The 15,285-nt window shown below is 43.5% G+C and overlaps 1 protein-coding gene across 6 annotated transcripts in view; it reads right to left on the bottom strand.

Moving 5' to 3' along the window:
• The window catches only part of PHF21B (PHD finger protein 21B), a 207,957-nt gene extending 195,079 nt beyond the window's left edge, over positions 1–12,878 (bottom strand). For 3 of the 6 annotated variants that reach the window (XM_068170673.1, XM_068170678.1, XM_068170685.1), the window contains exons 1-3: positions 12,168–12,878; positions 11,472–11,504; positions 11,119–11,184 (exon numbers count right to left, since the gene is read on the bottom strand). In XM_068170673.1, the coding sequence (XP_068026774.1) occupies positions 11,119–11,184; positions 11,472–11,504; positions 12,168–12,221 (153 nt within the window). In that variant the 5' untranslated portion in view covers positions 12,222–12,878. The remainder of the gene's footprint in view (positions 1–11,118; positions 11,185–11,471; positions 11,505–12,167) is intronic. The other 3 variants (XM_068170674.1, XM_068170686.1, XM_068170680.1) reach the window with 2 other exon arrangements.
• Between the last annotated feature and the right edge of the window lie 2,407 nt (positions 12,879–15,285).

Raw genomic sequence — 15,285 nt, 5'->3', positions numbered from 1 at the left:
TATTCTTCCTGCTCTCATCGTTTATAAATGAGTCTTCGCTTCACCTGGGGATGGAAGTTCCTTAGTGAAAATACTTAAGTAATGAGGTGCAGTGCTGGCATTCAGAGGGTTAATGAAGCTTCTAAGAACGTTTGTGCTTCTGAAAAGAACAGTGTTTTCTTTCTTTATTGAAGGAAAAATGAACAACTGGAGCTGTCTGCTTTAGTTTGGCCAATTGTTTCCCAAATGTTTCAGAAAATCATAAAGTTCTTAATCTTGTTCTTTGTTCCTGCAACGTTTGCAAAGGACTCTTGCTGTTGAACTTCACTTAAACTATCCCCATTATTCTGAGGCTTGGTCTTCAAATGTTGTGCATGGGATAACCACTATTTCTCCTGACAGGAAATGAATCGTACCAGAAACTCCTGGTCCCTTCTGTTGTGACCAATACAGCTGCAGAAAAAACCCTATAAGCCTTTGTCTAGCAACACTGCAAATGTCATTATTTTCTCTTGCTTGACAGTTGAGGCTGTCATCATTAATCCTAGTCATTGTGCAAGATTCTGATGCATTCCCAGAGCTGAGAGTTTGATTTAAGTTAATAAACAATGAACTGAATTGCAAAGGAAAAAAGTTAAGTCGATCACATGGCAATTTAATTGCTTTTGGCTACAGAGGACCTCTTTCTGGTTTGGGTCTAGTATCACAGAGTTTTAAAGGTAGGTGTGAGTTTATCTTTTACTCTTCCATTTATGGCACACTTTCTGCTTCTGAAGTTCAAAGGACTTCTTTACGATCCTGCTAAGGATGAGATCTTACAGATCCAAAGGGGACAATAGGCAGACCATCAGCTGACATACTGAAAACAGAAAACTGGAGTCAAATTCATCTATCCTTCCATATTTTGGAGGGAAAAGAAACCCCAGTTTTGAGCTAAGGACTCAGGAAATGTAACAGTTTGTCAATGAATGGAAATACATTTTGGTAATGTTAATGAAATGGATGGTGTTTGTCTTTTTAGTATCAACCCTTCACATATTTGCTCTTAACAGAGGAGCAGTACTTCTAAGCCAACAGTCTCCATCTTCTGTGGGTTCTCCTAACACCAGACTGCCTTCATCCACCCTCTCCTGTTCCCACCTGCTTTTCTCCCTCTAGCCAGATTCTGACTTTTATCACACCACTGCAAGCAAACTCTGGGTAAATCCAGTGAATTCCAGGAAAACACATCCCTGGATTTACACCTGCCTAGCCACCAGAAAATGTAAACTGAGATGAATAGTATTTACTTTGATCACAAATGACATTTTCCCCCCATCTGGATGCATTCCTGTGTGACCTGCAATAGATTCTGTGGTCCTGCTCTGGCAGGGGGGGGTTGGACTCAATGATCTCTTGAGGTCCCTTCCAACCCCTAGCATCCTGTGAGCCCCCCTTTAATTTATGAGAAAAAATAATGAAGTCTAGGTTCTACTGCCTATGTGCTGGTACCACATTTGTCAACAGTCCCCATTGAAAAAAAAAAGCTACTCACAGGCTTTTGCACTCAAACCATGCAAGCAGAACTTGGTCTGCAATTAGTAATGGAGGGAACAAGAAGTATTTCTTTCAACCAAGATAAGCACTATAGGTCATTTGAAGGAGTGAGAGTAGTGCAGTATTTCAACTGGTTTTAAACCCACAGTTATTTATTTATATATTTGCAGTTTAAATGCCAGGTATTATCTAAGAAGGAAGGGGGGGGGGGAGGGGGGAGGGAGGGAAGATGGCAAATGTTCTTTCTTGCTGCTCCTATATCCCAGTCAGTTTTAGAGGAGCGAAAGATGATAGATTAAAGCAACCCCATCTACGAGCAGAGAGTAAATAACCTACAAATCTGGAAACTCATCTGTGTGCAACAAGGACTAGTGCTGAGCGGAACACACACAAGGGAAAAAAAGTGTGTCAGGAAGAAGCTTGGGTTGTTTTTAATTTAAATCCATGCCTATTCAGAACAGTCATATCTGAATTTCTAAGAGCAAGCAAAACCACGATGCATCTACCATACTAAACGCCTTTTTCATCAACTAACAAAACAGAACAGATACAAATGAACCAATCAGGGATTTCGAGTGAGCTATCAGTGTTAGAAAAGCTACTCTGCACATTCCAGTTGAGTCACCACAGAGAAATGGGGGGGGGGGGGGGGGGGGGGGAGAAAAAAAGCGAGGGGGGAGGTAAAAAAAAAAAGGAGGGGGGTGGAAATAAATTACTGTGTGCAACTCCATCTGCAAACTGCTTCTCCCGCACTGGTATGTAATAAAATGTGTTGCTAAGATACAAGCTGCTAAAGAAGTTCATTAAAGGACACTTTAAACAAAGCTGCCAGACTCTTTTCCCTTTAAAGACTGCTTATTTGGTTCTGTCCCTTGTGTTTATAATTAGATCCTCTATATGAGAGATTGTGTGCTCCATTCAAGCCCACTCAGCAAAGAATGTTAATAAAATAACGTAAATAAGGCACTGGCTTAGGTTGTATAAATTTATGGGCTATGGAGCTGTTGGTGGAAATGCATCTGGATTTCACTTCTGTTTTTAAAAGCAAAATAAAGCTTTTCCTGGCATCTTCTCCCCAAGCTGGAGAGCAGAAATGTCAGCTGCTGGACCCATCGCTCTAACCTAACTTTTAGGAAATACTTTCAGGCAAAGAAAACTGCCTCATGACAAAAGTTTGAGCCTCCAAGATGCCTCTCATATAAGCTTTTATTGTGCAAGCCTTTTGTTATCTGCACTGAAATAAAGGCCAAGATTGTTTATGTCATTCACCCAGCAATATTTACCTTCTTCCACCTGCAGATAAGTTCTTGGATGTGTGTTAACGATTTGTAGGATTTCCTCGATCTTAATATATTAGGAACACAAGTAAGTCTCTTTTGTCCCATTTTATTGCCAGGAGAGATAGTTATCAAAGAGGTCTTTACGTGACCTTATATAAAACACTTCTAGTCCTTGTAGTAACATTTCCACGGTGGGCGTATTTTGGCTTTTGTTTTGGCTGAAGGGGAAAGAATGGGCAGCGCACGCTTTGTCCATTCCTTGTGGTGAAATCACATCTGAAGAAATAATTTCAGCATTTATCTCTTCAGCACTTAATAACACAAGAGGTACAAAAATCACAGATGAGAGCTAGTATCGGTGATTATATAGGAAATGTTACTTGTCACTTTGTAAGCTGCATCCCATATTAAATTCTGTATCACAGTCCCCAGTATGTATATATTTTTAATTACATTTTCAGGCTCATTTACATGCGCATATTGGCTTTCTGCCTGAATGATATCAAAGAGAAAGACCTTATGCTTACACCCAAACACATACACACGCACAAGCAGCACATTTATACACAGAAATATTCAAGTCTGTGCACTGCTGAGAATGGACACTTCTCTCGCCTTCCTCGTTCTCAGAAAATCTTTGATTCCCCAATAAATCTTTAGGCAATTTTTAGCTGATTCAAAGCCCTTCAGAAAAATGGAAAATTACATAAAATGCAACTTAATCTCTGCTGCATGTCAAAAGTATCAGTGATTCTCTCTTGACTCATGTTAATCAAAATGTAATACACATTTTCACTTTCTGTAACCTTTCAAGACTTGCCATCAATAGCTGAGTTTGTGCAGAGAGGCTACTCCATCCTTCTCTCTGGATAAGAGGAAAGCTAAATCACAGATTATCAACATAATCAAATTAAATCAATGTGGAAAGGAAAATTACCTACACACTACATAGAATTAACTTCTGTTCCAGGACCAGTTCTATGCTTCTGTGGCTTAAATGCAAGCAATCAGACAAAACTTTCAGGTGAGCAGATTCCATGCCCAGGATTTTTGGACTAAATTTCAATGACAATAAGACTGTCTGTCAAGAACTCAAACCAACACTACCCATCACATCTACAGAGTTCCCAGATACTTATTGTTTGGATTTTACTGCAGTTATATTTTAAGATAAACTCTCTGGTTTACTTTCATTAAAAACAGAAGGGTCATTTTTTCAGTTTAAACTCAGGCATATATTTAACTCCTCTGTAGGTTAAAAAAAGGGAACCCATCCTCCCATTTTTCCACTGTCTCTCTGCATTAACCAGAAGGATCTGCCTGTATGTGTGCAAAGAAAAAGAAAGAAGAAAAGGAAAAGAAAAAAAGCCCTGTGGTACATATTAGATTTCAATAGATGCTTACTATTGGCAGTTGCAGTTTGTAGCTAGAACTAAGCCACATCAGCAATTTCATATGACACTCTGGAAATTGCTACTACATAACAATAAGTAGCTGATTCAAAAAAGAGGAGGGGAGGTGGGGAGAAAGCATGTCTAAGGAAGCGCATTTTGGTTCAAGAAGAACCTTTCCAAACCAAAAAAAAAGTAGTACTGCCTTAACTCAAAAACAAAAACAACCGCAAAGATACGCATACGTTTATAATCACGCAGAGAAGGGAAGTGTGTTTGAGGTGATCCAACAACAAGGATTGGATAGACCAAATATGAGTCTGCTAGGTTGAAATAACTGTCTATTTTAATGGCAGAAAGACAAATTTGCATTTCAATTAGTCCAGTTCTCTTTTTTTGTTCTTCTTTGTTCTTATCTTAAACTTGCAGCCCATTTTCGCACTTCCTTTCCCTCCAACTACTCTGCGTGTACAAATTGCCCTCTTTGACATCGTGGCCATACGGACACCGTTTACCACGGCCTTGTCTTATTGATCTGCAAACTTTCACCCTTTAACTCTATTGATTAGAAATTGTGTTGATGCTTCAGATTTTGTTTTGGGGGAGCGGAGAGGAGAGGGAGGTATCATCTCATAATCAAGTAGAAAAATACTGCATATTTTATCTTTGATCACAAAGAGAAAGGCATAGAGGGAAAAGTTAAAAGTAACTGTATTAACGTGCTTTTATACGCCTTCATGCTTTCAACTTGAAAATCAAATCTGGAATGAGATGAAAAGGGATTTTCTCTACTTGAACATACCAGAAGTGTTCAGAGTGATGTCGTATCCCATTGGAAATGTGCTTTAAAATCACCATTCCAAACCCCTTCTCTGGCATCGTGCTATGGAAAGGAAACATTTACAGACATATTCCCCTTTTCTTCCACAAGGAGAATGAGTCCATGGACCAGACCCTGAAACAAGGCAAACTGGTGTAAACATCTGACATGGCACACTGCTCTGGATGAGCGGCACAACGTGGCATGAACCAGTGCAGAATCCGTTCCATTAGACCAGAGCTTTAGACAAAGACTGCTGCAGAATGGCCACTTTTAAATGACTGAGCATCTACTAATAAAAATCAAAACAAATTCTAACTCCAAGAGGAGTTAGATCTATAGATATAGATCTCTATAGATCTATAGATATAGAACTTTATTGATCTATGTTCAGATATAGATCTAAAGTTGCTTTGAAAGGGTCTCCCTACCAAAGTATCGCACACATCTGAACAAATACCTGTTTGCTGCACATATAAATTAGCTATGTTACAATGTATAACAGGTAGCAAGTAGTATTGTTGGCATAATTCCTTTTCCTGAATAGACAAAGGCATTGTAAGGAAAAAATTGCTAAATCACAGGGATAATCATCATAGCCAGCTCCTCTAATGAGGCATCATGGGATTACTGGAGTTATTATAAGAGTCATCTTATTGAAGAAATTCAAAGTTAATTGAAATCAATTGTACTGTTCTGACAGCAGGTGTTTTAAATGGCTAAAATATCAAAGTGAACTCTTTAAAATGGTTAGAATGAATGTAACGTTCACTTTTCAACTCTTAGCCCTGCCAAGAGCTGTACTGTACAAGTACAGAAAAGTGTAGTCAAAGAAAAATGCTAGAATGAAATAGCATTTCACATGCCAGTCAAGCAGCTATCAAACAAAAGGTGGCTCTAACCCCCTCCAGTACACAGTTTTATTACGGATGTGAAATTTCCACAAACCTTATCAGGGCAACCTAATGGAAGGCAGAAAGCCACAAATACACATACTTCCATTGTGTTTCACCTCCATGAAAATGTCCTTTACTATCCTTTTTTTACCCAATATGAACAGGGAATCTCAATATGGTATTACTGAAAGGACAAACAGAACACTAGGATCACCACCACCACCATTTCCAAGTTTCACCTACAGGGAGCTGAAGGTAAATCCTGCCCTAGTTTTGTCACTTTTTCTACAGATGGCAAAGCAACCAATAAGCCAAATAATAATAATAATGGAAGCTTCCTGAATTACAATCTAGAACCACTTTTTACTTTGATACAGTAGTTTCATTTGATTCTGCAGCTGTTCAGGTTTCCCAGCAAAGTCAGCAGTACCTTAAAGTGTGGAAGAACTGCAAAGTCAAGCATTGTATGTATTACACGTTGTCTTTGTGTTTAAAGACTCAATGCAGCGCCTGAAAAGTTAATACTTCACGTAGGAGCTCATCACCCTGTCTCCCTTGACTTCCACCCATCGTACGTAGATGCAGTTCTTGTCACAACAAACAGGAGTGCTGTGCGCACCCTGGGACAGAGTTTGACATTCGGTTCAACTTGATTGGGAAATGCCTTTTGGGTTTTAGCTGTTTTCACTGAAGCTTATGACCCTTATTTTACTTCAACAATTTTGCAAGTACCCAGCCATATGAAATACTGAGCTTTGGCAAATGTCAATAATTTCCCCTTTAACATGTGTAAACAACGCTGCCATTTCTAGGCGCGGTGCGGCTTGAATTTCAACCAACCGAAAAACCCCACTTCCTCCTTTCTCCCAACACAAAGATACAAGATCAGTAAAACCAGGCATCTCGAACTAAAGCGTTTCCAACAACTTGCAGAAGAACTGTACCCAAATGGTAAGCCTAACCGCCTTCCGCACAGAGGTTTTGCTGGTGATCACCACAGGCAAAATACAGTCAGCAATTTAATTTCAGATACACTACACACAAACAGAGGCCAGCGGTAGCACAGGCTGGGGAAAATCTGCCTGAAAGTAATGTTGATTTTCTGCATAGATAGTAAATTGTGGTAAAGAAATGAGGTGGTGCACAAGTGAATGGCATCTACATAATGTCTTTCAGGAAGAGGTATTTTTATTACTGCGCTCCAGGACAGCCTGTCTGAATTCAGAGTTCATCACAGTTGAAAACAGAGCGGCCCACACGTACTCACTGTTCATTTTTAAGACCTGGGTTACCACCTAATACTTATGTAAGTAACTAGCAACTTCCAACTAGAGGTTCTAGAGGTTAAAGGTTTGGGGTTTTGCTCATCTTGAGCGGTTAATTATTAAAAGACAACTTTCTGAAATTAAAAGATCCTTAATGACTCTTGAAGGATATAAAGAAAGCAAGAAACACATGCAGCAGAGCACCTCTGGTGTGCTTTTAAGGCCAGTGCTGGCTCTTATGATAGCTCTTTTATTTACATATAAATGCTTGTTGCTTGACAATTTAGATTAAAATGTTACCGCTGCTCTGCATGTGCTGTAGATTGAAGGTGTAAAACCACTGGACCAACTAATGGAGTCTTCACACATCATATCTTGTTAAAGAAGAGGTAACCCACTCTCAAATGCTATTACAATTCATCAAAATGAAAGATACACTTCCAACAAAAGTCTAACTTTTGTTTTTCTGAGTCAGATGCCAAACTGAGTACTGACCAAAGCCACACCATTTCAGTAATGAAAAGTGATGGTTCTACGCTACTGACTTGAAAATACTGAAGAAAATAGTGAAACTCCACTTAATTCCATATTTCTCTAAACCACCAACATGAAAGAAACCTAAGTGACTGGTCAGAGACCCTTAATTAGGTTTCAACTTAAAATCCAGCTGTACCTAAAAGTCTCCTTCACGCATTTACCTCGTGCACCAAAAGTTGAGTTCGCCACTCAGCTCTTTCTGCCTTTATTTGTAATTTTCAAGAAAAGGAAATGTTGCCAGAAATGCCAATGGCTATGATGGAAAACTGATGAATAGGGATACTGAAAGATAATGCTCATTCCTGCCATATTTCTAACAGATGTGGATGATGCGATCATCCATTCATTTTACTGTCTGTTTCATCATCCACATGTGCAGTTTAATTGAAATGCAATTTTAGCATCTTTTGTATTCAGTGCATGCACACTCAAAAGTATACATTATTGAATTATGAATTTGTTGTGCCTAAACAAACCTGGGGGAGGAGGGGGGTGGTGCAAGGAGGGAGGGAGGGAGGTGGTATGGCAGCAAGTAGGGAGAGAACACAAATACATATGTAAAAATAACCCCCCTGCTTACGCTGTCTACTGAAGTTTACATCAGTGTTTTGGTACAGCCACAAAAACGAGAGCTTGGAATTACTAAACAGCTCCAGCATTGGCCTGTCCATTGTCTCGGTAGCCTTCAGTGCACCTTCCTTAAACCCCCAGGGACCAATAGCTCATGTCTAAGCCATTACCTATGGAGCAACTCCTAATTACAGCAAGTCTGCAAAGTTACACGGTAGTTTTGTGACTTGGTCAAAGGCTAAGACCTCCAAACTCATTTCACTTGTGACCCAAGAAAGATCTCAGCTTAGACCTCCAGAGGTGGCAGCCTGAAGCAAAAGGACATCACATCACCAGCTAGTCTTCTATTTATAAGCTCTTGTTGCATATGATGTTGAAATCAGCAAAAATAAAAATTCTAGGCTTTTAGCTAAAAATAGCACTTTTACTACTCGGACAAAATTTGCTGTTTACAGAATTTTGGTACCTTGTGCTTCAATTACTTCATAGTTCACAGATTTATTTACCAGATAATGTGAAGGTCGTCACAAATACACGATGACTGCTAGTTAGTTTGGATAATATACAAAGCACAGGCTTAGCAAAACCCTTTTTCCCTGAGCTGAATCAGAACATTCAGGCTGTATTTTCAGTTGTGTCTCTCGGCTTTATCTAAATTCCAGCATGACACATAATAAACAGCTTCTCATTTACTATCATCATAAAAATTTAAACAGCCTTGATGTAGTTGCTACCATACAGGGGCAAACGATCAAATGTATGCTCTAAATACCCACTTGGAACAGTAAAACTATTTCCATATTGAAGAAAAGAACACATAAAGATGCATTGTTTAAAAGAAAAAAAACAAACATCTTCTGCTGGGTGTAGTGGTATTAGAGTCAACAACTTGCTGTTTTACACTGAAGAAGAAGGAAAAAAAAGACCAACAAACAGCCCTTAGCTCTCATGTAGTGTCAGATTTGCTTTAAAAAAGAAAGTATCTGATTTGATTCTATACAGTGATTAAACATCTTTGTGCTCTGCTGAGTAGGGTATTCTATCCCCTCCCCCCTCCAAAAATGGCATCAAAGCAATCAAAATGGTAATGTTCAGCATGAATGGGGCCCCATCCCCCACCTTCAAACTCTGCAGACTTTTCTCCATGTTAGAAGAAACCAACACCCCTTCCTCACAAAATGGAAGCTTCCACTACCAAATTGAGAGTGCTGACAAATTCTGATTACAATAAACTGGGAGGAAAAGGGTGGCATATAACCACCATCACCTATGTGCACAGATTATATACACGCAGATCACTTTTCAACTTCAACCACAACTCCGGGCAGACAAACAAACAAACAAACAAACAAACAAACCACACACACAGACACCACCACCCCCTCCCCCCCACCCCCCAAAAAAACAGAATTAAAAGAAAAAGAAAAAGAAGAAGAAGAAAACGGGGAAGGGTTGGAACGGCACACGTGGCCCCTCTCCCCCGGAGGTCCGTGGCCTGGGGGGAGGAGGGAGGAGGGTACGGCGGTTTGGGGCTGGCAGCCCCACCGCCTCGCAGGCGCTGTCCCCGGTGCTGAAAGGGCTGCTGCATTCCGGAGAAAACACGCTCGTATCTCGCCGCCGGCGGGGCCGAGAGCCGGAGCCGGAGGCCGGGAAGGAGAATCTCAGCACAGCCGCGCCGCACCCCGGGGGAGGTGGAGGGTGGGGGGTGAGGGGGGCTGTGAGAGCCAGAGTGGTCTGGAGAGGGAAAGTTCACCTCTGAAGGAAAGGGGCTGAAGACGGCAGATCTCCTGCCGGGTTTGTCAACTGCACAGGAAGTCCTTCCTGCACTACAAGTCCTGAAAGTGGGGACTGGGCCCCTGGGGGGTGTCGGTGCTGAGAGTTGGGTGAGTGTGAGTGAGCGGCCTCGAGTGCGCGCCCGGCGGCGGCGCGGCCGCTGTCCACGGTGCTGAGCGCTCGCCGCCCCCCGGCGAGCCCCGCAACTTTCCTCCCGTGGGGGTGGGGGGCGGGTCACGGGCGGAGCGGCGGGCCCGTGGGGGGTCACTCGGTACAAAAAAAAGAAAGATGAGAAAGTTTGGGGAGGGCAAAGAGGGGAGGGAGGAGGAAGGAAGATTTCTGGTTTGTTTTGTTCCCGTCCTCCGGTTTTTTGTTGGCTTGCTTTTTCCCCCACCCCCACCGCCCCCCCCCCCAGCCGCTGGAACAGATTAATCTGTTTTTATTCGTATTTTTAGAATGGGGGAAAAAGTGAAAGTGCCTAAGTGAACTCGAATCAAAATCTAACACGTCAGATCAAACCAAGAGAAGAGAAAGGCAAGTGTGGAGGGGGGAGGGGGGGGGGGAAAGGGGGGAGAAGGGGGGGGGGGAAGGCATAAGAAAAAAAATAAAATAAAGTGATCAATAAAAAAATCAGTTTTGTAATCAAACCCAGAAATGGCTCCGAACTATGCTCCAGCCTCCTCCCTCCCAACTCTTGCTCTGCACATTACACGGAAGTGCACAAAGTAGCCCAAGACAGGAGAATTTTCCATATTCCTAAAACATGTCGACCAACTCAAAATGGACGCCTCATTTTTTATTATTTTTTTTTCTTTTTTACGTTTTAACTACTGCTGATCTTTTTGCTAGTAGTACCAACATCATTCTTTCCCCCAGCAAGACATGCTAGAACACAACCTCATTTTGAAAACATGCATTTTCTTACTTCACGCTTAGGAAAATGGATGGTTATATTCCCCGCTGTCGGCATTTTTTCAGCTAACGCAGACACTTTTCGGATGTTTAGATAGGGCATTGTAAAAAAAAAACAAGAAGAAAAACCAAACACAACTGAATCGATCTGTTCCTTACTTGTTTCTCATTAAGAGCTGCTATTCTTGATTGCCTTTCATGGATTTGTTTCTTAAGATCCCCGTTCTGCAAAAACGGCAACAAGACGCGTATTAAAGGCAAAGTGTAAACTAACCCCTGTAATGAATAAACTTGCGATCTAGAAATCGTTCAAAGGCAAAACCGTTCCACCGAAGCCGTACGCAAGCATGCACACACAAAACACCCTCCTCAGTAAGAAAGCTCAGTGCAGACTACAAAATGAGATCTCTTACTGATAAAGTTTCTCATCCTGCTGTCCCAGCACAAGTGCGCTTATTACAGCAAGGATAAAATACTGAAGAAGAGGAGAAAAAAAAAGAATCTGCATTTACCTGTGGATCTTGCTTCATCTGTGCAACTAGTTTCTAAAAAAAAAAATAAATAAATAAAAAATAATAATAAAAAAAAAAATTCACCCCCCCCCCAAAAAAGGGAGGAATTAGAAACTGTTTCAAGTTTAATGGATTTTTTTTAAATGTATGTATGTGTGCGGACGGGGGAGGGAGGGGGGTGAGGAACAAAGAGGCAAGTAAACACTGCGAGTCAGTTTCAAGCAAAGCTCATAAATATTCAAGTCTCGTCCTAATCTCTCCAACACACACACACACACACTCGCGCACACTCACTCACACTCACGGGTACACACAAACACGCACACACACTCGCAGGCTCACGCAAGCACCGACCGCAACGGTAACTCCGCATCTCCGCGACACACACATCCACACAAAAAAAAACTCAGCCCAACAAGACGCAAAACTACTTTGGCGAAGTGCTCGCCATTGCCGCGGGGGGGCCGCGGGGGGCCCGGCGGGGAGCCCCCACCGCGGCCCCGCTCTCCCCCGACACGGCCCCGGCCCCTCTCCCCCCTTCCCCTGATCGATAGACCCTGCGACAAGAAGCAAAGGCTACTTGATAAGCATGCAACATTGGCTCCCTTCCGATCCTCCTCTCCCTCTAAAAAGCGCCGGGGATAGAAGAGCAATTTTTTTTTTTTCTTTTTGCTTATTATTTTATTATTTTTTTACCTGATGACATTGGATTTCCACTTTTAACGCCTCTTGCAAGCTGTGTAGCTCCATCCCTGCAACTTGCCAGGCACTTTTCCTGCCACTTTCAGGTCCGAGTGAAGTTTTTTGTTTTGTTTGTTTGGTTTGGTTTTTGGTTTGGTTTTGTTTGGCTTGCTTGTTTTGTTTTGTTTTGTTCCTTTTTTTTTTGTTCTTTTTTTTTTTCCTTGTTTGTTTGGTTGTTTTGGTTTGGTTTTTTTTTTTTCTTGTTTTTTTTTTTCCTTGTTCTTTTTTTTTCTTGTTCTTTTTTTTTCCTTGTTCTTTTTTTTCTTGTTCTTTTTCTTTTTTTTCCTTTTTTTTTTTTTTTCCTTTTTTTTTTCCTCTCTCTTGCTCGCTCTTTTTCCAACTGCCCCGCCAGCCAGGCAGCCACCCCTCCCTCCACAGGAGAAAAAAAAAAAACAACCAAAAAAAAACACAAAACCCAACAAAACCAACAAAAATATGAAAAAAAAAAGTAATAAGAAGAATTTTTTTAAAGCCAGAGGAAAAAAAATAAAAAAAAAAAAAAAGGAGTGCCAGCAAGAATAATACTAATTAAAAAAAGAGAAAAAAAAAGAGAGACAACAACAATCGGAAGAAACAACTACTCAGGCTGCAAAGCAAGTTCTTTGCCTCTTTGCTGGGGACACAGACTCATCACTCACTTTCCGCCAAAGTGGGGGGGGGCCCCTCCCCCCGCGCCCCCGCCCGCTCGCCCCCCGCGTCCCGTCCTCACCCCCACCACCACCACCACCTACACCGCCCCCGCTCCGCCCCGCAGCCGCTCCACCGCCTCCCGCCGCCCCGCCGCCCCCGCCAATGGGGACGGCAAAGGGCTGAAAACGGGAGGGACTATATTTCCTGGGAGTGCGCGCCTTGATTTCACTTTGCCTGAGGAAAAAAGTTGTGCCTCGGCTGTCAATGCTAATTCGGCGGTGCCCGGATGGAGCGGGGTGGGGGTGGGGCAGGGAGTGAGTAGTGGCGGGGGGGGGGGGGGGCGGCTGCAGGGAGGGAGGGAGGAAAGGAGGGAAACGGGGAGGGAGCGAAGGGAGGAGCTGGGGCAGTGAAGGCTTGCGGCCCGCGCATGCGCCTCGGCCGCGCCGCCGCCGCGGCAGGCGCGAGAACAAACAAAGTGCCGACGAGTCCCAAAGCGAGGGCGCGCGGGGAGGGGGCGGGGCCGCGGCGCGGGGCGAGGCGAGCGGACGCCACCTCCCGCTGCACCCTCACTGCCCCGGGGCTGCCGTTGCTGCTCTCGGGGTGGCGGGGTAGCCCGTCTCTCCCCGTAGGGCTTTGGGCAGCTCTGGAGAAGGGGCAGGGGAAGGGATTCCCCCGCAGCTCGAAAGCAGACGGGTCCTAGCGGCTGAGGAGAGAGAAGTTTTTTTCCAGTCCTTCACACCCCTCCCCGCTCGCCATCTTCTCCGCGCACTCCCACTTTGCTTCTCCCTTTCTTCCCCTCTCCCGTTGCTGGATTTGCGCTTCCCTTTCCTGCCCCGGCCGGCACGGGATTAGCTGCCAGGCTGGGCAGCCGTTCTTCGCCCCGTCCCGCTGCAGGCTGGTGGCGGCTGCCGCTGCAGGGCTTGCCCGGCGGCCGGTCATTGATGAAGACGGTGAGAGACCCCTGCCCACCTCCTGGGCGGCTGCGAGACCCTGTCCCCCCCGGAGGACCCCCTACCGTCCCCTAAAAAACTTCTCCCAGCAAAGTGGTTTCACCTAGTTCAAAAGGCAACTTCAGGCAATAGGCAGCCTGGTGTCAGGGAGGGTTACTTTCCACTCGACAGTGCATCGCGTTCAAATTGTTCCTCTCACCCACTACTTCGTGGTGCTTGCTCCTCACCGGAAGCTGCTGTCCCCCTGGGCTGTGCTGAAACCACGGCTGGTGTCCTCGCACCTCAAACCAGGATGTCAAACCTGAGCCAGGTTAAATAGCAAAGTACTTTCAAGGGAGCTAAATATTTCTGTTTTCCAGTCCGCACCTGAGAGCATAAGCACCCAAACAGCGAGTTGCAGCAGCTAAAGGGGAAAAGTGATGAGAGGCGTGGGACGCTTGGTCCCTGAAACCACTCAAACTTTTAGAATAAACATTTAATGTCACACTATAATGCAATTTTCCATACAGTCATTTTTGTCCTTCCTATGAATAAACCATAACCATTATTTAGAATAAACCAAACCAGGTTGGAAGAGACCTTCAAGATCATCGCGTCCAACCCATCAACCAATCCAACCCACCCAAACAGCTAACCCATGGCACCAAGCACCCCATCAAGTCTCCTCCTGAACACCTCCAGTGATGATGACTCCACCACCTCCCTGGGCAGCCCATTCCAATGGGCAATCACTCTCTCTGTATAGAACTTCTTCCTAAACTTGCTGCAGAGGGGTGGCAACAAAGAAGCATGGCTTCATGTTAATTACTAAGTAACAGCAGCAAGACTTACTTCAAACCGTTACAGGAAGGTTGGCTCAACTGGATAATCCACTTCAACCATGCGAAGACACAATTCCTTGTCTGTCAATAACAGATGCATGTGCCACTGGGTCACACTGCAGCGTAGATGTGGTCTAGATCAGGTGTGGACAGCAATGCATCACCTTCATGGTTATGTCCCTTCTGTGACTTGGCTTCAGGTGCTAAGGACAGACACAACCTGATCTAGCGTCAAGGCTGCTGTCCACTTTTAAAATATGTTTAAACAAGCAGCACAGATTTATCTGAAGTCAGTGTTTTGCCATGTAGGTGCAGTATTTTTGATGCAGTAATAGGAGCTGCACAGTTAGATTTACTGTTGTCTTGACGCATGGCTGGAGTAGGGTTGGAAGCTAGAAATAATGCCCAGTAATTTTACTGATGACAGTCAAAATTCAGGGCAGGTTTTAACAAGCAGTTAGCTGATGGAGCGCTCAGGACAAGAACCTTGGTGCATATGTACTCCCATTCCTGGCATGATTGAATGCTGATATTTTATTTAAGCTGCACTAAAATATTACATTGAGACTCACCCTAAATGATGAGTCAGTATTTAAAACATCGCTGTGCTCCAGATGTGCTTGGGTGCCAATTTTAACAGCTAATTAAATTAATCTCAAAACTAATTAAGAC

The sequence above is a fragment of the Melanerpes formicivorus genome, unplaced genomic scaffold (genome assembly GCF_026170545.1).
Source record: "Melanerpes formicivorus ecotype bairdi unplaced genomic scaffold, bMelFor1.0.p_v2 SCAF_3, whole genome shotgun sequence".
Taxonomy (NCBI): Eukaryota; Metazoa; Chordata; class Aves; order Piciformes; family Picidae; genus Melanerpes; species Melanerpes formicivorus.
The sequence above is the reverse complement of the archived record's forward strand: the minus strand, read 5'-3'. Positions and strand labels throughout refer to the sequence as shown.